This window comes from Gossypium arboreum, chromosome 8 (genome assembly GCF_025698485.1).
Source record: "Gossypium arboreum isolate Shixiya-1 chromosome 8, ASM2569848v2, whole genome shotgun sequence".
Lineage (NCBI taxonomy): Eukaryota > Viridiplantae > Streptophyta > Magnoliopsida > Malvales > Malvaceae > Gossypium > Gossypium arboreum.
The window spans coordinates 2165579-2188466 of NC_069077.1; the positions used below are offsets into that span (position 1 = coordinate 2165579).

The following is a 22888-nucleotide window of genomic DNA, read 5'->3' on the forward strand; positions in this document are numbered from 1 at the left end:
TTATAAAAAGTTATAAAATGATTATCAAATAATTTTGAAATTTTTATTTAAGTTATTAGGTTATTAAAATTGTTGTTGAATGGCTTTCTTTGTTCGTACCATTTGTATCAATCAAAAACCCTTTCTCTTTTTCTTCTACAATTTAGTTTATTTTTTTTCTATAAAATAACTTTGAACGTCATGAATCAATTTGGATCTAAGGCATGTTCTTCTATTCGTTGATGGGTATTGATCATTGAATCGTTGCTTGGAGTTCACTAGCCGGATTCTATTTTACGACAAAACTTAACAGTCCAATTATTTAAATAAACACTTTCAATGACTTAAATGAAAACTTTTAAATAGTTCAATGAATATTTCGTAACTTTTTGAAGTTGAGTGGTCAAAATGTAGACTTTTAGTTAGTTTTGTGACCATGAGTGTAGTTTACATTGAATAAAAACCAAAATTTTGTACATACTATTAAGGGTGTAGTAGAACTTGAATAATGGCAAAACTTGAGCTTGACTTGAAATTTGGAGCTTAATACTTGGCTCGAGCTCTATCGAATATCTACTTTTAAGCTTGAGATATAATTGAATTATTCGAGCTCGAATAAGCTTGTATGTATTCAAACTTGAGTTTAGTTTGATAATTAAACTCAAGATTAATAATATATATGAAGGCAATAATGTAATTTAATAATATAAAAATATTATTAAAAATAAAAAGCACAATAGAGCTCATGAGTTGTTTGAGTAGAGTATTACTAAGCTTGAATTCGATTAGATTGATAACTTGAGTTCAATCCGATAATTATTAAATTGAATTTAGGTTCTTTTTCGAATTAAACTCGTGTAGCTTCTAAACACCAATATCTCAACTACGGTTATTTTGATTGCAAATCATTTACGGTTAGAATCTTTTGAATTTTACTCTTAAATTATTCTTGTTTGGTCCAACACATATTGGGATACAAATATGAGAGTATGATTCTCATAAAATATCAAAAAACTTGAAAAAAAAAAAACACTTGCCCGAGTCTAGATAACATTGAATAAACATAACCCCAACGGTTATCTGTATTTCATGCGAGTGAACAACACATGCTCTTTAACATCAACATCTAATCTGTTCCAGCATATCAAAGTCCATGTGCATGAATATTTTTTTTGATGTGAAATACTGATACTTGGAAAATAATAGATATAAATACATATACATATTTTAAGCAATTAGGCACTTTTTGGTTCATTGTTTTCAATGCCTAGATCATCAAAACTGCTGCTGGCATGACAAGGATTTTCCATCGAGATGACTCATTCGAGTTATGGTTTTTGTATAATATTTGTGACTCTACTGAGCTGATCTTTGAGGCTAGCTTGCAGCTGCCGGGGGTCGAGCAAGTCTGGCTTTTCTAAGACTTTTACAGTAGACCTTGCCACAAAATTGATCTGCGAGAAACAAAGTAGAAAATGGTAACTACAAAGAACAGGCTATTTTGATATCATAATACTGGATGAGTGATTTGGAACAATCATTGGTGATGCTCAAAGAATAAATATCTAACATTTCATACTCTGCTAAAGATATCATGCAGCCGAGTGTCGGCAAAATCATAAATAAAAAGGGCATGGTTGAGTGACCAAAAATGCAAAGATGCATAACTGTGTAAGGCATCGACCTCTACAAGTGGAAGCCGTCCGAGAGGAAAGTGCCTATCTTCAAACAAGGAAGGTTTTTACGTGCAATTGTAGGCTGTAATTCACAATATAGCTTGTGCGTATCAGTTTGCTATAATGTTAATTTCGAAACAAGCCAAAGTTAAAGGCATCCAACAGGGCTGGCCTCATTGTGCTCTTAAAAATGTAGATTATTGACCCTCTAAGCAAATAATAACTTTCAAGGTGGGTTCAGCTAATGGAGTGATATAGGTATCATCGAAAAATCATTTTTGAGTGCCTAGGTTGACCTGTACTAGATTGTTTTGAAGGAATAACTGAGAATATTTAAGGGTGCACATGTTCGTGGCCAACCATAATTCCATTTTTCCTTATTCTTTGCTTCTTAAAAGCCAGGCAAATTTCTTTACTCAGCATCAGAACTATATTACAAGGCAAGGCAATTATTCTAAAGAACAAGTAATGCAATAATGATCTAATTCCACTTCTGCAGCATCTTGCTTATATGAAATATCCTTAGTTTCGTGCACCTTTGCACCTGCCACTCCTTGTGTGTAAAGAATTGGTGCCCAGCACACATGACGAACGAAAATACCAAAGGTATGAGCACAATCAACGAAAAAGGCAGCCAAGTTCGGAGACACTAAGGATAGTATCAGAAGCAAGTCTTTAATGAAAAACTAAATTCACAACTCAATAGATTATATAGTTTGTTATACCCTTACGCCATGTCAGGGAGCCGATGCCATGCCAATACAAATGTCTTAGCAGACAACACTGGAATATCATTAAAAAGCTATCACATCGAGTCCAGTCTCGTTTAAAGATGCCAACTTCCTAGGCTCACAAATTCTCATGGTAGTCCCATCGAGCTCATTTCTCATGCTAAGGGGTCAAATCCTTATGATCTGACTCCACACAAAGATCATCAGGAAAGGTGCGTCTGCTCTAAACCCTTTATCCATCTATAAAAGCCCACCTTTCAGGAGGAATATAAGCAAAGCTTACATATGCAGAAAAACTCTGCTCGTATAACAACCTGACATCCTCCGGCCATCATTTCAGCAGCTCTCGGAACTCCCATGGTTCACATCAGCCTTCTAAAGCAGTTCCCAATATTTTATGTTCTAAAATAGTTGGTTTTACTCCTTCCTATATATAAAAAACAGTATCCTACTTGAAGTTATTGCCTTAACCTTGAAACATAAAATCCCTTTGGTAGATACATTCATAGCATTTCCCAAATGGATATGATACAATACAATACAACAAACATAACATGCAGAAGCTTCATACCATAAAAATCTGTAAAATTCTAATAGCACCATACCGAATTTGTAGCCGTCTTCAAGAAAGCTTTTGTTAGAGGAACTATGCAAAACCTTTCGAAAATGAATCCCAAGAAAAAAACCAAAAAAGAAGAGTGGTTAAGTAAAGCAATTGCTAATATTTGATTTAATTAGGGAAGAAAAGAGAGAAAACCTACATTCCTCGGCCAGCAGCAAGAGCTTCTTCCGATGGGTCTTTCCATTCATCAAACCTGCAACTCAATTTTGAAGCATATAAATATAAATTCTTTGGAAATTTAAAACTAAAAAGAGAGAAAATTACGTATAGAAAAGATATAAAGAGAGAAGATTTGAGGGGTCTTACACCCAACCATAACGCCGGTCGAATAGCAGGCGTTTCGAAGATGGTTTAGGGTTCGTTATCTCCATTGATGAATTTTTTTTTAAATATCTATATTTTTTTAGCTCTTCTTCTCTTCCTTTCTGCTTTGTTTCCACTCTGTTTCTCTGTGTAGCAGCTAACTCCCAATTTTCTTAGAGGTAGCCGAGTCTGAATATTGGATATACTATTCGAGCTCCAGCAACTCGAGCTCGGTTTAATTATTAAATTTAATGTTAATAAATATATATTAAGAATAATAATATAATTTAATAATAAAATATTTAAAATATATAGTAAAATTAAAAAATTCGATAAGATTCACCAGTCATATGAATCGAGTATTATTGAACTAGAATTGATTCAATCAACAGCTCAATTTAATAATTACTGAATTAAATTTAATTTTTTTAATTAAACTCAAGTAGCTTATAAACGTAGTGCTTTATCCGTATGTCAATATCTCTTTACCCTATATTAAATTTGAAAATTTAATTTGATTCAAATTAAATAACATGAATTTAAAATTTTCGTGTATCGACTTAATTTTGAGTTATGCTAGTCGCGTTGCTATTAAATTATACCTTTCTCTTATAATTCACAAAAAAAAAAAGACATAAATTTGAAATGATTCAAATTTTAATCGCTTAATTTAAAAACTTAAATTTATATTACCTTAAATTCAAAATTTGAGGAAAATGACGAATAACAAAAATATGAATAACAAAAATATGAAAAATACCCAAAATTATTTTAACAATAAACTCTTTTATGTCTGGATTATGGGTTTTACTTAATCATATAGAATGAAAGATTGGAGTTGCCTCTCATATAAATAAAGGCCAATAAGGTAATGAACTCTAAAGCTGTTGATGACTTCAGTTCCGTACAAGACAAAACTCCAAATGTGAATATAGCACTCTATGATGTACTACGAATCTCTATTGCTTGAACCAACAAGATAAATAGAACTTTGATGAGATGAGTCTCTCTATTCAAATCGTTGTTGCTGTAGCAGACAAAACATATCTGATCGTGAAACAACGTTTGTAATAAAATCCTAGCAAAATAATTTCTCGCAAATTCAAGAAACAAAGTAACAACTGATTGGAAAACTTAAGTCACCAGGAGCAACCACCATGTGAAGCCAAAACACGGTCCAACTCATGGATCAAGAGTTATTATTCCAACAAATGAAAATGGCTGGAGTTTGGCATTAGGGACTTGACCAAGGATAACGAGGTTGGCAATCGAATGTTCAACTATCGTAAAGCTAGTCACCATTAACACTTCCAAAATCTCTAGGCTTTTTGCCGAACTTCACTGTTCAAGATATTCTACTGGAGATCCAAATGGTCAAACTCATCGAATAGACAATAGAAGTGTTCGATCGAAGACTCATGACGATTGAATGGTAGGTGAGCAACAATCAAAGGAAAGCTCCTTTTGGACCTGAAGAGAGGTGAGGAGTCCACCGGTTCTCTTCAATTACATCTTAAAAGAAATTCAAGTTTAGAAATTCAAAGGATTAAATTAAAAATAAAAAGTCAAATGATACTTTGACTTTAAAAAAATTATATTCTACTTTAGCAGGATTTTTATCCGTCTAACAGGGCAATTAGGAGACGCAGCTTTAGGGCATTGGATAATGATATAGAAATTTCTCAATTTGGGGCAACAGCAAGCAAAAAAATCCACTCAATTGAAGAACACCAGATCATATAATTGCTAATCGATCTCTCAGTACTGATTCAGATTTCCTGAATCGAAAGCAAGTAATTTTCAAAGGAGCTTGTGCAACACAGGTAACCCTAAAACTGACGATTGTTTTGATTTTTGCTTATGCTAATTAGTATGTCGAATCACGAGTTTATTTCCCTATTTTGGGATCAATATTTTCCTCAAATGAAACAGGTTTTTGATTTATCTTTTAAGTGCTATAAGCTGTTGATTTTTGGGTTTTTTCCTTTCCATGTAAGGTGTTTTGATATATATTTTTTCTCTTAAAGATGAAAGATTGATGGTGTTGTTGTGTTCACTTTTTCATTGTTTTATATTTATGCATTTTTGTGGGGTTAAAAGAAAAGTGGAAACGGTTCATTGCGTGATGGTTCTTAAGATGCTATTGCATTTGAACAGTGTTATGAAGATGTGGGATTAATGGTTTCATTGCGTGATGGTTGTTAGGATGCTATCGCATTTGAACTTAGTTACTAACTAGAAATCAGCTTTAGGATAAACTTTGAACTTGTCCTGGTTGTTGTCGGCATGGAATCCGAGTTAGTACTGCACAATGGCGGTTGCCACTGTAAGAAAGTAAGATGGAAAGTCCAAGCACCCACTAGTGTTATTGCTTGGAAATGCAACTGTTCTGACTGCTCCATGAGAGGGAACGTTCACTTTGTTGTCCCACATCAAAGGTGTGAGCTTTTGGGTGATTCGGACCAGTTCATTACTACATACACTTTCGGAACTCACACCGCGAAACATACATTCTGTAAGGTTTGTGGAATAACTTCATTCTATACACCACAGTCGAACCCCGATGGCATTGCTGTGACACGTGCATGTTTAGACCCTGGAACGCTTTCCCATGTCGAGATTCGGAATTTTGATGGCAAGAATTGGGAAGACTTCTGTGATCAGAGTGGCATTGCTTTACAATCCAAAATTCAAATGGCTTTCACAAGAGAGGATTACCATTAATTTGATTGTCTTTTAAAAATGCAGTCGTTTAGCTTCTACGTTACATCCGATGTGTATTGGGGCTTCGTGGAACTGGATGCTATATGTATGGTACTTGTGTGTCTGTCTGTCTCTATGTCTGTATGTATATGTGTGTTCTAACTTTTGTTCTCTTGTTGGTAGTCATAAAAGTTTGGTTGCAATTGGAGTTTGCTATGAATAAACTCTATGTTATGATTTACACAATATATATATGGGTGGACCCTTTCTTCTTTTTCTATAACCAGAGCTGTTCTCATCTGTTTTATGGTCTTAGACGAACCCTGTTCAGGTTGGGAGTGGTATTCAGATAAAGTCCTCCCAACAATGACGACTTTAGTATTCAAACTCAGTCCAAACGCCCGAGAAAGCAGTCCACTGTCACTTCCTCTAAGCACTTGTTGTTATGGGTAGACACTTACAAACGTAGATATATTGCTTTAACCAGTTCATAGTGTGAAATGCTAACATTGTTCCTTTCCATGTGAGATTCTTACGTTGTTAAGCCTGCCGCTTCAGTGTTTGTTGTTCATTTTAAATATTTAGAAATTAATATTTTTCAGACTGATAAAAATTTAATCAATAAAAACAAAAGCTCCTCTTATTAACTGAACTAGTATATAAACATTGAAAATTTTGTGTGCGTTTTAATTAATTTTCTAAAACTTCTAGCCTGCTAACTGTTTTGATTTTGCTTATTCTAGTTAGTATGTTCATCTCTAGTTCATTTCCCCATTTTGTGATCAAGATAAACAGGCTTTTTATTTTATCTTTTGTTCTATAAGCTGTTGATTTTTGGGATCTTTTTTCTTCTTTACATGTAAGGTGTTGACAATTGTTTTCCTTTTTTCTGTTTTTTTTTCTTAAGATGAGGATTAAGGGTGTTGTGTTCAGTTTTCATTGATTATATTTATGCGTTTTGTGGGGTTAAAAGAGAAATGGAAATGGTTCATTGCTTGGATGCTATTGCATTTGAACTGAGTTATGAAGATTTGGGATTAATGGTTTCATTTCATGAATCGTGATGGTACTTAGATGCTATTGCATTTGAACTGAGTTATGAACCGAGTAATGAAGTTTTGGGATTAATGATTCCATTGCATGATGGTTGTCAGGCTGCTATTGCCTTTGAACTGAGTTTCAAACTACGGAATCATTTTAGGATGAACTTGTGCTCACCATTGTTGTTGTTGGCATAGACTCTGAGTTAGTACTGCATGGCATGTCCAAGCACCTACTAGTGTTGTTGCTTGGAAATGCAACTGTTCCAACTGGTCCATGAGAGGAAACATTCCCTTCGTTGTCCCGCGTCAAAGGTTTGAGCTTTTGGGTGATTCGAAGGAATTTGTTACTACCTACACTTTCGGAACTCACACTGCAAAGCATACGTTTTGTAAGGTTTGTGGAATAACTTCATTCTATACCCCACAGTCGAATCCCAATGACATTGCTGTGACACTTGCATATTTAGACCCTGGAACACTTTCCCATGTTGAGATTCGGCTTTTTGATGGCAAGAATTTGTAAAACTTCTATGATCAGAGTAGAATTGCTTTACAATCTAAAATTCATTCCACCTAGTAGCTCTCACTTCAGGTTTGTCAATGGCCGTATATTGGGGCTTCGTGGAACCGGATGCTATATGTATATGGTACCTGTGTGACTGTATGAATGTATATGTGATTTCTAACTTTTGTTTCCAAGTTGGTTGCCATTAAACGTTTGGTTGTACTTGGGTTTTCTATGGATAAACTCTACGTTATGATTTACCTAGTATATATATGGGTGGGCACTTCCTTTCCTTTTTATTTTCTTGTATAACCATGAGACAAACATTGATGACTTTAAGATTCAAATTCAATTCAAATGCTTTAAGATTCTAACTCAGTTCAAATGCTCAAGGAAGAAACCCACTGTCAGTTCTCGCAGCCACTTATTGGTACCGGCGACACTTACGAACATAGATAGATTGCTTTGATCGGTTCATAGTGTGAAGTGCTAACAGAGTTCCTTTCCACGTGAGATTCTTACGTCGCTTTGGTTGGTTGAAATTAAAACTCGCTCCATTGTTTGTTGTCCATTTTAGATATTTAGAAATTAACAAATTTTAGACTGATAAAGTTTTAATCAATAAAAACAAAAGTTCATCTCTTATTAACCGAACTAATTAAATATAAACACTGAAAATTTTGTGTGATTTTTAATTAAATTTCTAAAACTTCTAGCCCGCTTACTGTTTTGATTTTGCTTATGCTAATTAGTATGTCCATCACCAGTATATTTCCCTATTTTAGGACAAAAAATTTCCTCAAAGATGAAGATTAAGGGTGGTGTTGTGTTAAGTTGATAAAACTAGCATAGAAGTTCTAATATTAAGAGTCAAATTGTATTTTTCCTATTTACTGAACAAATAAGTGCATTAGTCTTGTCTTTTGGTACAAGGGCTCCATACCATGATTTTTATTGCTTATATTTATGCATATCGTGGGGTCAAAAGAGAAGTGGAAATAGTTCATTGAGTGACGGTTCTTAGGAAGCTATTGCATTTGAACCGAGTCATGAAGATGTTTTATTGCATTACGGTACTTAGATGCTATTGCATTTGAACTTAGTTATGAGCTGATTTATAAAGAATTGGGATTAATTGTTTTATTTCGATATGGTACTGCTATTGCATTTGAACTGAGTTATTAAGATGCGGGATTAATGGTTTCATTGCATGGTCATTGATAGGATATGCTATTGCATTTGAGCTGAGTTATCTACTACGGAATCAGCTTTAGAATAAAGTTTCACTTGCCCTGGTTGTTGTTGGCATGGAATCCGAGTTAGTACTGCACAATGGCGGTTGCCACTGTAAGAAAGTAAGATGGAAAGTCCAAGCACCTATTAGTATTATTGCTTGGAAATGCAACTGTTCTGACTGCTCCATGAGAGGGAACGTTCACTTTGTTGTCCCGCGTCAAAGGTTCGAGCTTTTGGGTGATTCGAACCAGTTCATTACTACGTACACTTTTGGAACTCACACCGCCAAACATACATTCTGTAAGGTTTGTGGAATAACTTCATTCTATACACCACGGTCGAACCCCGATGGCATTGCTGTGACACTCGCGTGTTTAGACCCTGGGACACTTTCCCATGTCGAGATTCGGCATGCTGATGGCAAGAATTGGGAGGACTTCTTCCATCGGAGCGGCATTGCTTTACAATCCAAAATCCATTCCTCTCAGTAGCTGGGAATATACCCCAACTCTGGTGGAGTTACCAATGACTCCTCGCCAGAGAGGATTGCATTAATTTGATTATCTTTCCGAAATGCAGTTTATTAGGTTGTAGTCTAAAACTGCTTGTGCATTGAGGTATCATGGAACTGGATGCTATATATATGGTACCTGTGTGTCTCTATGTGTGTATGTATATATAATATATATATGTGTGATTTCTAACTTTTGTTCCCAAGTTTGTAGCCATGAAAAGTTTGGATGTAATTGGAGTTTGCTATGAATAAACCCTATGTTATGCTTTACCTTATATATACTAATTTTCTATCCCTTTTAGGGGCGAAGTTAGATTTTTTTTTTTTGGGTCAAAATTCAATTGTATATTTTTACGATAATAAAATGTAATCACCATTTTAATAGTCTATATCTTTATATTTTTAAAGAATTAAATTAATTTTTTATCATTTTGGGATCAAAATATAATTTTACTATTATTAATTTAAAATTTTATAAATAATAAAGAGACCTAAAAAGAAAAGAGAATCGGAGTTTTATCACCCACGACTTTGCCCTTGATTCTTGCTTTATTTGTTATAAACAAATAATTACTTGAATTAATTTAATTAAAAATTATATTCTTTAAAAATTATATCAATTTTATTAAATCAAATGTCAAAAGATTGTGTTAAACATAGATTATTTTAAGTCAAATTATGATTTTAATCTTCTTCTATGTAATAGCCTGAATTTCAACGATGTCGAAAATAGTGGTTCGAGACCATCAAATCAGACAAATGAACTCGTAGATTATATTATTTAATATTTACGAGCCAAATGTAGTTTTTAAAAGATTTTTGGAGTAGTAAATTGTGTTTTATAAAGATTTATTTGGTCAAGAAATTGAGAAAAAGAGGTATCGAGATCTTGATGTTATAAACCGAGCCATAAATATTTTTATAAATATTTACGGAATGTCAATAAGGTAGTATTAAAATTTCGTTAGAAAATTTTGACGTTTGGGTGGTCAATTAAATAAAAGGGATTAAATTGGAAAATGTGTAAAAGTTGCTAAAAGGATTAAATAGCTCAATTGTCAAATGAGGAAGGACCTAAAGTGAAAATAAGCCCAAAGGAGATATTTTGGGCGGCAATAGCTGAGAAAAATCAGGAAATGGGTGAAATAAGGGCAAAATTGGAAAATTGCCAAAATTTGCTAAATAAAAATGGGACTAAATTGGAGTATCTAGAATTCTCTTCATTTCTCTTCATATTCATCAGCTGAAAAACAGCCATGGAAGGGGGTTCAAGCTGGTTTTCATGCTCTAGCTTCATGTAAGTTTAATTCTTGCTTTCTCCTTGAAATTTCTATGTTTTTGGAATTTTACAATTGGGTCCAACTTACTATTTCATTAGTTTTTGATTCCATGGCTAATTTTTAAAGTTTTTATGGATGAGTGCTGAAATAATATGATGAATAATCATAGAATTGAAGCTTTGCTTTTGGTATATGATGATTTTATCAAGTAAAATTGATGGAAAATTCATTTTAGGACCTAATAAAGAAAGAGTTTGGAATTAATGTCTAATGCTAAAGTTCTGATTTTTAGGGGTTATGAAGAAGTTTAAAATGATAGACTAAAGTATTAATTGAGAAAAATTAGCTCAATTGAGGGGTTAATTGAGCAAGGACTGAATTGTACAAACTGTGAAATTTGGGGCAAAATGGAAATCAACATTTTTCATTAAAACTGTTTTGGACAGCAGTAGTAGTGTAACTTTGAAAAATCACCAAAAATTGTATAAATCGAATTAGAGGATGAATAAAATATGAAATTAAAGCTTATTGAGTCTAGTTTCTTATAACAGAAACTATGTCAGCAATAGAATTGTGAATCATGATATATAATAAATTTTATGAGACAAGATCAGAATGATTTCGGGTTCTCCTGTTTTGACTTTGGAAAATCATAAAAAAATTGGAGGAAAATATATATGAATATCTAGCTAGCATGGCTAATTTGCATGTTTTAGGCTTAAGGACTGAATTGAATAAAAGTAAAACTTCAGGGGTAATTTTGTAAAAATGTCAAAAATGACCAAATTGAAGGGAATGAATTTTTTTATTATCTAAATTAATAAATTGAATGAAATTTTCAATTTAAGATCGGGTGAAAATTGGGAAAATGATAAATTACCAAAATGGCCCTTAATCTTGATATTTCTGCAATTTCACCAAGTAAGTTCGTGTAACTTGAATTATATTCTTAAATGCTTGAAATGCATGTTTTTTTATATGAATATGATTTGAATGTTCATTATATGGAAATTTATGAAACATTGATATATTTGAAAAAAAAGGAAAAAAATCACGGTTGAATGGAAGGAAAATTCGATGGATCTCTGAAAAGGAATTGACGGTAAAAAGGATCTAGCTTAGACGGGTGATCCTATCCTTATATAGCCCTCCCGAAGAATATGTGGAAAATGGATTTAGCCGGACGGTAATCCAATTAGGTCTGAATTTAGCCTTTGGTGGTAATTGATTCAAGCTCATTAGAGTAATTGTCGTTGCATGGGATTTAGCTTTGGGCTGGTAATCCCGACAATATTCTATGAGTTTATATTACGAGGATTTAGCCTGGTGGTAATCCCTTTGTAAGGATGAGGTTCATGAGTGTGCTCTCTGATATGGAATGTGTAAGACCATGGTTGAAAGATACCATGACAACCTGATATGAAATGTGTAAGACCATGGTTGAAAGATACCATGGCAACGTGATATGGAATGTGTAAGACCATGGTTGAAAGATACCATGGCAATCTGATATGAAATGTGTAAGACCATCGTTGAAAGATACCATGGCAACCTGATATGAAATGTGTATGACCATGGTTGAAAGATACCATGGCAACGTGATATGAAATGCGTAAGACCATGGTTGAAAAATACCATGGCAATGTGATATGAAATGAATAAGACCATGGTTGAAAGATACCATGGCAACCTGACATGAAATGAGTAAGACCATGGTTGAAAGATACCATGGCAACATGACGGGAAAATGAATAAGACCATGGTTGAAAGATACCATGGCAACATGACAGAAAACGAGTAAAACCATAGTTGAAAGATACTATGACATCATGTCGAAGATAAATAAGACCGAGGAAGAGAAACGCCAAGATATCTATTGAACAATCGATATTCAAGTAATATGTATAAGATGGAATGGTTATATGAAATGGTTGTGTGAAATGTTTACAGGAATTGGTCATATGGAAATATATGTACAAAATAGTTGTATGAAATAATTAAGAAGATAGATAAATGAAATAAGTATGGGTACATGGAATTTAATTTATGTTAAGTTTAATCTGAAATATTACCGAAATAAATATATACAAGATATAAGGAAATGATGGTGCATGAAATATTGACATAACGAAATGAATGATATATGCTTATGAAGAAACAAGAAGAGAATAATATATTTTGTGACATGTACATATATAATTATCTTTGATATGTTGATACAAGGAAATTATGTAAGTTGAGACTATTATTAAATTCAAGTGTGATATGTTGAGAAAATAGGTATATTAATGTTGAATTTATATGAAATATGTGCAAGTATACTAATAATGTTGTTGTTTGACGCTTAGACAAGTGTCAAGCTATTGATTGAATGGTAAAATGTTTAATTATAAGGAGCATTGAAATGGTAAGTACTTAGATGAAAATATAATTTAAGATTTTGCGAAAATTTTTATGATCTCGATTTTATTCCAGTTGGTTTCTAATGTATGTTTTGGGCTTCGAGAGCCCAATAGAGAAACGTTATGATTCTTACAAAATATGAATAATAAATGGCTCAAAATTATCTGAAAATGTTCAGTAAACTCCGGTAATGCCTCGTACCCTATTCCGGCAATGAATACGGGTAGGGGGTGTTACATTCTATGTTTAACTTTGGGATGTATTTTAATATGACATTCTTTGGTTCTTGTATTTTATAATACTCCTAATTGTTTCAGATAAAATATTGAGGTCAGATTTTTTTAATATATATATATATTCTCCAAATAGATAATACTTTTAATTGTTTCCCACAAATATTTCTTAAAATAGAAATAGAATTTTTTTTATGTGTTATAAATGTGTTTTTAAGAAAAATTAGTGTAATCATTTTAATCATAATTAGAGATGCTAATTATTTCAATTAATTAATATAATTGTAAAAATAAAAAATTAAATTATGTTAAATTAAAAATTCATCATTTCAAGTATTGAATTAAATAATGATTTAAATTATGCAATTTTTCATTTAAGTACTTAAAATTTTATTTCGTTATTACTTTACTCTAGACCAATAAAATTATGACTTGCAGTATTTTAATTAAATAAAAGTATTTAAAATTAAAAATTAATTAAAATGATAGGCTATGAAATGTGTTCTATTTTTATAAACGAGGATTGAACTCCTAACCATATAATTAAGAGATGAGGTGAGTAATTAAGCCACACAATTTTATAATTTAACATCTGATTTTAAAATTTTAATAAAAAATTAATTTATTTTTCAATTTAACGTAAAAAATATTTTACTTATTTTTAAATAAAAAAACAATGAAATCTAACTTTTAAAGTGACTTTCATGATAGTTTTACCCTTTTATCTCACAAATAATGCGCAAATAAAAGTGAAGAACGATCATAACGACAGATTCAATGCACTTAGCATAGGTGATAGGTGTAAGCAGGTCGTTTTCGAGTAACCATTAATGTCCACGTGTCTTATCCAACTGACCGCCACGTTCATCCATGTGACAACAGTCAGAGACCAACATGTTTTATCTTGAATTATTTTGGTTACGTCAGCAAATTTATCACATGGGATGCCTCAAAATTTGCCACCACTTATAAAATCGCATGAAAATTAGGTGCACCTTTTTTTTGAACATTCTTAAATACACGCGTCGCCTTATTTGACAGCCATATGTATGCCACTTGTCAACCTAGCTAGTATCTAATGTGGTTGTACCCATAATTGGCCAACAACGTATTTGTTTTATTATCATCAAGGTTCTGACGTAGAAAGTGCTATAAATTTGGTCATAAACCCTAAGTTTTTTCATCATCTTATTTCCATCCAATAATTTCTATAACAAAAAAAATGAAGGAATGGTCTCCTCAAGATGCCATGAAAGCTTATTTGGACACACTTCATCTTGTAAGTTCATCTTTACCTACTGCATGGAACCCAACTGCAAAGAGCACAGTTGAAGAAGATGACAAGCAAGGACTAATAGAACCCAACTGCATGGAACTGATATCAGCCATGGCAGCCGGCAAAGGAGCCAAACACATCGTTGAAATCACAACCCAAGGCATTACACCATTAACCATCGCACTCGCTGTCGCAGCAAAACACACCGGCGGTCAACTCAGTTGCATCCTCCCATCCCACCACCACCACCACCACCACCACACCGCCGATCATCTTCAACAATACATAAATCTGGTTCACGCTGAACCCACCAACACTAGCCCACGCGAGACAATCATAAAACAGATAAAAATGCGGTTGAAGAACGTGGATTTTGCAGTGATCGATTGTAAGTTCGACGATGAGTACTTGAAATTAATGTTTAAAACAATGGTGGAGGAGGAGGATGGTATCAAAACAGGGTCGACTGTGATAGTTCATAATATTCATCATAAAAAAGATGGGTCGATATTTGGTCAACTTTTGAGGAAAAAGAGAGTGGAAGCTGTGACTTTGCCTATTGGTGAAGGAACTGAGATGACTCGAATTTTGGGATGTAGGTTTAAGAGACGAAATAGGTTTCTCGTCACCTTCCATAATTGATTTTATGTAATTATATCAGTTTTCTTTTTCTGTACTGGAAGGTGGTCTACGAAAAAAAATACTTCTTTCTGTGTTTGTATTATATGTTAATATTTTCGAACTGTAATTGTATTCCAAATTTTTAATTTTAGGATTTATAATTTTGTAAAGATTTTATGTATTTAAATTTCATAATTAAATTTGGAGAATAAATTATATTAGGATGAACCTAAAAGTATAATTTTTATGCACTAATAAAATAGTCTCATGTCGTTAAATTTTTAAATATAACAAAGTATTATTATACATTTATCTATATCTAATATCTTCTTAAACTTAATTTAATTTTAATTAAATTAGTTAAAATAATTAAATTTTTTATAAACAAACATATTTTCTTCTTTTATAAATTTTAATCATTTAAGTCAATATTTTTTATTTTGTGTAATCAATTAAAAAAAAATTCTGTAATTTTTTCCATGTCATTGACACATAATTTTGATAATTATTTTCCTCAAAACCCCGAACTTTTAACTCGAACCCTAAACCTTATGAATCCTGGGATTTAGGGTTTATGATTTGTACTTGAGTTCAAGGTTCAAGATTTAAGTTCAGAGTTTAAGGTTATAAGTTCGAGTTTTGGGTTTAAGGTTCAAAATTCTATATTCAAAGTTCACGGTACATTTTTTTTACCAAAATTATGTTTTAGGGGCATGGAAAAATGAAATGTAATTAAATAATTGAAAAGGAACAACGACAAATGTGGCGGGAAGGGTCCATAAAATAATTTCTTTATAAATGAGTGTATAATAATAATTTATTGTCTTTAAAATTGGATGATGTGGCAAAATTTTATTGGTGCCTAAAACCCCTAATTTTTTGGATAATCCTAATGCAAATTATTCCCATAAGATATTCGATATAGATGAGTATAATAATATTTTGTTATCTTTAAAATTTAATGACGTGACACTATTTTATTAGTGCCTAAAAACTATACTTTTTAGGATGATTCTAATTTAATTTATTCTCTTCTAATAATAGGTTGCGCATGGGAGCCTGCAACCATGATGAACTTGTACGATCCATCGCATTTGAGGGAGGTCATTAGGCTCAATTAGACTGGTCCATTGTTTGGAGAGATTGAAAGCCCATCTCCGGAGCTCGGTAAATATGGAAAGTAATCTTCAAAGATATGCTTGGCAAATATGGAAGGTGAACTTATATGTGATCATAGACATTAAATGTAATCTTTAGAAAATACGATTCTGTAATCTTAGAGATTTGATATTGGGATAGCTTTTAATCTTAGCAATTGATGTATTTCGATATGTACCGTTGATTTTGGGGAGGCTCAGTTATAAATAGAGGCCTCTCCCTCTCATCGTAATTCATTTAGTTATTAATAGAATTTTGAGAGCATTCACTTAAACTTTTCTCTCAAGTGTTCTTGCTTTTCTGTGGCTTTTGTTCATCTTTTAAGTTTGTTTTTACTTCGTTCTTCTGCTGTTCTTCATGGGCGCCTTAGAGGAGTTCTCAAAATAGTAAAAATAACAGTAAAGGGGAAGTAGGGTCGAATCCTCAGGGACCAGATTGTACAAATTAATGCTCGTTCCTTGAAATCCTGGACAATTTTTTTAGCCAAGAAAACCTGCGTTCCTGAAAAATAAAAAAAATAAAATTAAGAGTCTGAAAAAATAAAAACAGAATTTAAAGTGAATTGAAATTGCGAAATTAAATAAATTGCAGAAATTGAAATAAGAAAAAATAAATAGAGTTGGGAAAAGAGAAAGTTTCTTATGTGGCGAGATTCCAGCCTCCGGTTGTCTCGTTCCGCCTTGGGTTCAATCCTTGGCTTTTAAGTAAGCCTTATCAACTCAAGTAAGCCAGTTATAGTGGAAGAGGACGCCTACGACTACCAGCTCCAAAGATTAGACTTACGATTTTTAGGGAACTGACTTTAGCCAGTAATCTATGCTAGATCAACGCTTCTCAATAGCGAATCCCACGCTATTTTGTCTCTTTGGCTCGCCAACCTCTGACGCAGTAAGTTAACGAACCGACTGTGCAATCCTTCCAAAACATACTAAGCGACCGCCTTTGCATATGTTGAAAAGCTTACTTCTTAAGGGCCATGGACAGAAGCGTCAGCCCGTAGTACGGAGAAACAATGAATACTTGGCGAGAAGGCTAAGTACGGATTCTAGGCCTCAAGAACCCTTTTTAGGGAATATTGACAACTTTCGGCTAAATAGGTTTTAGTGGCTCATGATAATGGTGGAAAAGAAAATAAATATAAAAATGGAAAAGGGAATTTTATTGAAAGAAAATATGAAGAAACAAACTTAGACTTTCAGGGAGAGAGTGTTTACAGAAAAAGATGAACCAAATAAAGTCACTTCACCCCCTATTTATAGTCCTAGGAAGATAGTCTAATTTAACTTAAATTCTAAAAAGATAGATACATTTAATTAAAGATAAATAAAGATAATTAAAATAAAATCCTAAAATTTAAATAATCCTACTAATTATCCTAATATAAATAAAATGGAGTCTTATAAAATAAAATCTCTTCTTTTTGCGTTTTTAGTCCTTGTGTCTTCCATGCTCGCACTTTTGGTACAATCTTTTTCTTGTGTCGCATATCAACCCATTGTGTCTCCAAATTCGCACTTTTGTCCATTAATTTTGCTTTTGCCTCCAAATCAGTCCTTAAAAGATAAAAAAGACATAAATAGCTCAAATTAGTAGGATCAAGCTCAGAATAAACACGTGATTAATATATAGAAATACGTTATTCTAGAGCATTATCAGATATGTACCGTTGATTTTGGGGGGGCTCAGTTATAAATAGAGGCCTCTCCCTCTCATTGTAATTCATTCAGTTATTAATAGAATTTTGAGAGCATTCACTTAAACTTTTCTCTCAAGTGTTTTTGCTTTTCTGTGGCTTTTGTTCATCTTTCAAGCTTGTTCATACTTCGTTCTTCTGCTGTTCTTCATGGGCGCCTTAGAGGAGTTCTGCTGAATCCTCAATTGTTGCGAGTTAGGCTGACTTAGGCATTTTTTAGCAAAGAAACTGCCTAAAGCCGCACGGATTGCTTGTAAAAACTCTAAGTCTGTGACACTATTAAGTAGTTTACTTTAGAAATTTAATTAAAATAATGTTATTTAAAACAATTAGTACAATATTTAAATAATTTCTAATCATTATTAAAGCTTAAATTAGTACAATCTTTTTCTAATAATTAACAAATTTATCACAATTATATTAAGTAATGCTTATTGTATTTTATTGAGATACATATGAAAATAAAGTTATTATATAAATAAAATTTCAGTATTATAGAAGTTAGCTCTTTAAAATGTTATGACATAAGTTTATTTAACATTAACGTATCATAGAGGTTTTCTATTAAAAGTAATTGTGTTTTATATATTTTACTTAAAGAATAGAAATATTAGTTCGTGTACATTAAATCAATAATAAATTGATTGTTTTGTTAAAATTCTATAAATCTTTATTGTAAAAATTAATCTATGTACATCGAATAAGGTATACGTGGTATGCCACAATGTTACTATTTGGTTATTTTATCAGTAAAAAACAAATTAAATTTTTAACATAAATGATTAATTTATTTTTGATCTAACATATAAGATTAACTTATCTATTTTTAATAGAAAAGAAAATATTATTTAACTCTTAGCACAAAAGTCTCTCTTATACTTTTACCATCATAATCCATATAAGAAATATTTTAATAAAATTATAGTTCTTATTTATAAATATAATAATCTTTATAATAATAAATAATATATGTAAAATTACAAAAGAATAATAAAATGGTATATTAGTTGGTTTAAAAGTTTCTATAACTCCATCCTTTTATATATATTATAATTATTTACGATAAAAAGAATTATCGTAAATTGCCATAATTTTATGAAAATTTTAACTAAAAACATTATATCAAAGATAATTTAATACATGTCCAATATATCACCCTATAATATTATTACTAAAAGTAAAATTATATTTATTGAACCCGACATCCCATACTACTTTTTATTAATACATATGCCATTTTGAATTTACCAATAATAAAATTATATGAAATAGATTTCAAAAATAAAATTCTTTTTTTTTTACCAAGTATACCACACTGGGGCCTATTTAGTGTGTATATGGTACCCTTAACAGAGCAAAATATCATATATGATTATCTTGATTAAGGTAAAAATAAAAACCACTGCTTGGTAAACTGATTCTCAATAACCTCCATTTTCTTTTTAGAAGATGAAGAGGAAAAGCATTTCTTATGAAGTGTATAAATATATTGGTACAACTTGAATCATTCCCCCATAGCAGGCAATTCCTGCGATTTGATCTCATAACACTCTTTGCCAATGGGTCCAATGCTGGGGTTCCAACATTTATAATCAACTATATTAGCTATAGATAAAATGTCAAGTTCCAACAAAACAATCACATAAAACTGGTTGGCAAAATCTACAAAAATATGCTCGCTATGCCATTTCACAAAATTCTACAAGAAGAAATGCAGCAAAATATCGGTTCAATTCAAGTTCAATCCCAACTCCAATTATTCTATTTCTACCATTCATCTCTATAATAATAAAAATGCTAGTAGCTTGTTCTCTAGAACAGGGAACATAGGCATGGTTGTGGCTTTAACATATACAACCACAAGTTTACAGGTTTGACAAATAGACCTTGTAATACAATAACTATAACTATCACAGACTGAGAACTATAATATAAAATAACTATAGAAACGGAAAATAAAATATCAACAAAAAATAAGAGGAAGTGAGAAACTATACAGCAATACTCTTGATCCCCAAAGCTGAGGAAAAAGGCACCATTGATCAAACAAGCAGAGACCGAATAAAGTTTAAGCAATAGTCTTCTTATGTATCTCTACGTGCTTTGGCTTTCTCAATTGATTCCATGGCTTCTTCAAATGATTTCTGAGTCAAAAATTGGAATCAGTAATGTTCTGAAGCAAGTCTTAATTGAGTAAATATCATCTAGTATCTAATCTAACCAAAAGTTCAATCCAGCACAACATTAGAGGTCGAATCAATCAAACTGTAATTTCTTGTTACTTTGGATTTATGAAGTATTTTTATGCGAAGGCAAGGCTTTATCATGCAAGAAAATGTCATAAACATAGATAATATTAGAGAGAATATATTAGAAATTTAAGCACATATACCATTTATAACTAGTTCAATAAATAAACCAATAGAAAGATATGAAATGGGAATGGAGAGGGATGAATATGGGTCCAAAGACTTGAAATTCTACAATCTAACAACAAATCTACGCCTTAGAGCACCTGAGCATTTGCTTCAGTGATTGGTGCATAATCCCCTCATTCAGAAGAGTAGGGTCAAAGAAAATAAGAAATCTAATGCCTTAGACCATACTTAAATAAAAAGATAAAGATGCCAAAAAGGATAAAATTCAACAAAGAAAGTATATATACTTTCTTATGAGGAACTAAGAATGCTTAAGCAAAATGATCTAGCATCTACTATTAAAAAAAGGGTTTCACTTTATACACACATTGGAAGTAATGTGTAAACGGGATTTGTTTTAAGATTGCAGTTCTCTGTTTGAAATCTAACCATATATGTTAGGATCATATTGGGAAGAAAATTTCTTGTATCTAAAAATTCAATGTTCTCTCTCTATTGAGATATAGAATATTATCAATGCATTTTCATCATCGATACACTTGCAGTTGCCTGATATGATTAAAGTTAACTTGTAAGGTACTCTAGGTGAGAAGCTTTATGCTATCTTTTCTTACCTCAATTACATTTTCCTGTGTTCCTCAACCCTCAAGAATTCAAATCACAAACATGCCATGAAAATTACCCTCCTAGGCTAGCTTTCCTACATCAGTATTTAGTAAAGAATACTTGCCTAGTTTCTCCCTATAGTATAGAACAGCTCAGAAGTTTCTAGTTTTAAACAAAATGATAAAGGAAGCTAGCTAGTATTAGAGATTATAGTGAATAACTTGGGAAGACAAAAGTTGTCACAAATAAAGATGTAATTGAAAGATTGGTACTCACAAGCTACTCAAGTTTGACTCAAAAAAATTCGAACTCGATTTGGTAATTATTGAGCTGGGCTAGAGCTTGAGCAGCTCAAGCTATTGATTGAGCTGAATTCATGCTTAGTAATACTTTGCTCGAATGGCTCACAACCCTTATTGAGCTTTTCATTTTTAATATGTATGTTAAATATTTTTCAATTATTAAATTATGATATTGTCCTTAATATATATTATTAACCCTAAACTTAATTATCCAGCTGAGCTCAAGCTTGAATACTTCCGAGCTTAATCGAGCTCAATTATATCTTGAGCCTCAAGTTTAAAAATAGATGTTGGATTGAGCTTGAGCTGAGTATCAAGCTCGAGCTTGCCAGTATTTGGACACAGCTCGGCCTGGTTGCACCCTTAGCCACAACTGAAATGAACAGACTCAAATGAGCAGCAGTGAAAAAGAGAAAGGATAGAGCAAAATATATACATACCCCAGAATTATGCATTTTCCACAGTGCTTCTCTGCTGTTATCAATTACAACGGTTCCACCATACAAAGCACTGTAGTGAAGGACATAAACAAGTCATTCACCGCTAAATATCCCAAATCAAATTGGTTTTAATACCTCCACCATGCTGAAATCTAAGATTTAATCCTTCTACAAATTGATAACATTGTTAGCTGTTGCGAATTTTTCGTTAATGACTTCTTTTTTTTTTTTATACAAGTAAGCAATTACAGTTGGGGAAGGGAGAACGGGTTCACAAACAACATGAATCCAACCCTGAAACTCATGCAATCAACTTAAAACCCGCAAAAGTTTGCCACTGAAATAGTGGCGTGATTGGCTTTAATAACCTTCTTACAGTGCTGATAAAAATAAAAAGGCAGTTCCTCACAGTCACAGTAGCCTGGATAACTTTTCTACAGTAAAAAGCTACATCATCGTTCTTTTATCGGAAACTGTTAACAATGTAATCAGTAATCAATTTGGACAAACAAGGATCAAATTATGTTAAATTAGATGGACTAAATCTAAATTTTCAGCATAATAGAGGGACTAAAACCAAAATTAGACCAATTTTAAAGAGACACAGCGAAAAGACCCAAGGAGAGAGATAGATTGATTACCCAGCGAAGGCAAGATTGAGAAGGAAGGCGCGCGTAGTGAAAAATCGTAGCGAAACATGCCAGAAATTACTCGCGTAATTTTGACGATTATTTTTATAAGAATTGGCCGAAGAGAAACCGTAGCCGCCATCGCCGCTGCGGCGGCTGGCGTTTGCGTATCGCTGATAATAATTATAAGAAGAAGAAGCGGAGGAAGAGGAAGAAGTAAGATTGTAGTGAGCGCGTTTCCGATCGTCGCTGAGGACCTCGTAAGCCTCGGAGACTTGCTTGAATCGGAGGGTGGCGGAATCTCGAACGGGTTTCGGCGAATGGGAGTGCTTATCGGGATGGTATTTCACTGCCAGTTTCCGAAACGCTTCCTTGATTTCATCTTTGGTGGCGCTCCGATTCACGCCCAGTACCTTGTAAAGATCCATTTTTCCTTAAGTTTCGATTTGCCCCTTTCTCTCTATCAGTTTCGTGTATTGTCTTTACCAAGTTCGAAGCCATCATCGCCTTCGTGGCTCGTCCCTGTCCTTTCTTTGATTTCCACTTAAAACTTTCAT

The 22888-nt window shown here is 32.7% G+C and overlaps 5 protein-coding genes and 1 long non-coding RNA gene across 7 annotated transcripts; 4 read left to right on the forward strand and 2 right to left on the reverse strand.

Moving 5' to 3' along the window:
• Positions 1–999: 999 nt before the first annotated feature.
• On the reverse strand, positions 1000–3561 carry LOC108468141 (uncharacterized). The gene is made up of 4 exons (XM_017769006.2): positions 3315–3561; positions 3148–3201; positions 2992–3043; positions 1000–1433 (listed from the first exon to the last, which is right to left on the reverse strand). The coding sequence occupies exons 1-4, from the start codon at positions 3377–3379 to the stop codon at positions 1308–1310; spliced, it is 297 nt and encodes a 98-aa protein (XP_017624495.1). The 5' UTR covers positions 3380–3561; the 3' UTR covers positions 1000–1307.
• A 1434-nt stretch (positions 3562–4995) lies between these two features.
• On the forward strand, positions 4996–9565 carry LOC108470186 (uncharacterized). Its single transcript, XM_017771450.2, has 2 exons — positions 4996–5134; positions 8787–9565. Exon 2 carries the CDS (start codon positions 8870–8872, stop codon positions 9287–9289), a length of 420 nt encoding a protein of 139 aa, XP_017626939.1. The 5' UTR covers positions 4996–5134; positions 8787–8869; the 3' UTR covers positions 9290–9565.
• On the forward strand, positions 5009–6297 carry LOC108470184 (uncharacterized). Of its 2 annotated transcripts, none has more exons than XM_053017998.1 (2): positions 5009–5134; positions 5558–6297. In XM_053017998.1, the coding sequence occupies exon 2, from the start codon at positions 5598–5600 to the stop codon at positions 6033–6035; it is 438 nt and encodes a 145-aa protein (XP_052873958.1). In that variant the 5' UTR covers positions 5009–5134; positions 5558–5597; the 3' UTR covers positions 6036–6297. The 2 variants fall into 2 exon arrangements, with proteins under 2 accessions (XP_052873958.1, XP_052873959.1); XM_053017999.1 differs by having other exon boundaries at positions 5012–5134; positions 5564–6297.
• Positions 9566–10533: 968 nt separating the features above from the next.
• Positions 10534–16536, forward strand: LOC128279426 (uncharacterized). Its single transcript, XR_008269573.1, has 2 exons — positions 10534–10609; positions 16170–16536. It is a non-coding gene; the product is annotated as an uncharacterized LOC128279426 (long non-coding RNA).
• Positions 14390–15338, forward strand: LOC108468481 (uncharacterized). The gene has a single exon (XM_017769361.2). It carries the CDS (start codon positions 14451–14453, stop codon positions 15144–15146), a length of 696 nt encoding a protein of 231 aa, XP_017624850.1. The 5' UTR covers positions 14390–14450; the 3' UTR covers positions 15147–15338.
• Positions 16537–19715: 3179 nt separating the features above from the next.
• LOC108467558 (chaperone protein dnaJ 72) lies at positions 19716–22888 on the reverse strand. The gene is made up of 3 exons (XM_017768220.2): positions 22344–22888; positions 21703–21772; positions 19716–20120 (listed from the first exon to the last, which is right to left on the reverse strand). The coding sequence occupies exons 1-3, from the start codon at positions 22757–22759 to the stop codon at positions 20061–20063; spliced, it is 546 nt and encodes a 181-aa protein (XP_017623709.1). The 5' UTR covers positions 22760–22888; the 3' UTR covers positions 19716–20060.

Excerpts from the sequence above, each read along its gene's own strand:
- LOC108468141 (XM_017769006.2), bottom strand. The coding sequence starts at position 3,379 with ATGGAGATAACGAACCCTAAACCATCTTCGAAACGCCTGCTATTCGAC. Across the intron at positions 3,044-3,147 it reads CTTGCTGCTGGCCGAGGAAT|GTTTTGCATAGTTCCTCTAA; the intron begins GTAGGTTTTCTC and ends CATTTTCGAAAG. Across the intron at positions 1,434-2,991 it reads TGAAGACGGCTACAAATTCG|ATCAATTTTGTGGCAAGGTC; the intron begins GTATGGTGCTAT and ends TGTTTCTCGCAG.
- LOC108468481 (XM_017769361.2), top strand. The coding sequence starts at position 14,451 with ATGAAGGAATGGTCTCCTCAAGATGCCATGAAAGCTTATTTGGACACA.
- LOC108467558 (XM_017768220.2), bottom strand. The coding sequence starts at position 22,759 with ATGGATCTTTACAAGGTACTGGGCGTGAATCGGAGCGCCACCAAAGAT. Across the intron at positions 21,773-22,343 it reads CTCAATCTTGCCTTCGCTGG|TGCTTTGTATGGTGGAACCG; the intron begins GTAATCAATCTA and ends CCTTCACTACAG. Across the intron at positions 20,121-21,702 it reads GGAAAATGCATAATTCTGGG|AAATCATTTGAAGAAGCCAT; the intron begins GTATGTATATAT and ends TTTTTGACTCAG.
- LOC108470184 (XM_053017998.1), top strand. The coding sequence starts at position 5,598 with ATGGAATCCGAGTTAGTACTGCACAATGGCGGTTGCCACTGTAAGAAA.
- LOC108470186 (XM_017771450.2), top strand. The coding sequence starts at position 8,870 with ATGGAATCCGAGTTAGTACTGCACAATGGCGGTTGCCACTGTAAGAAA.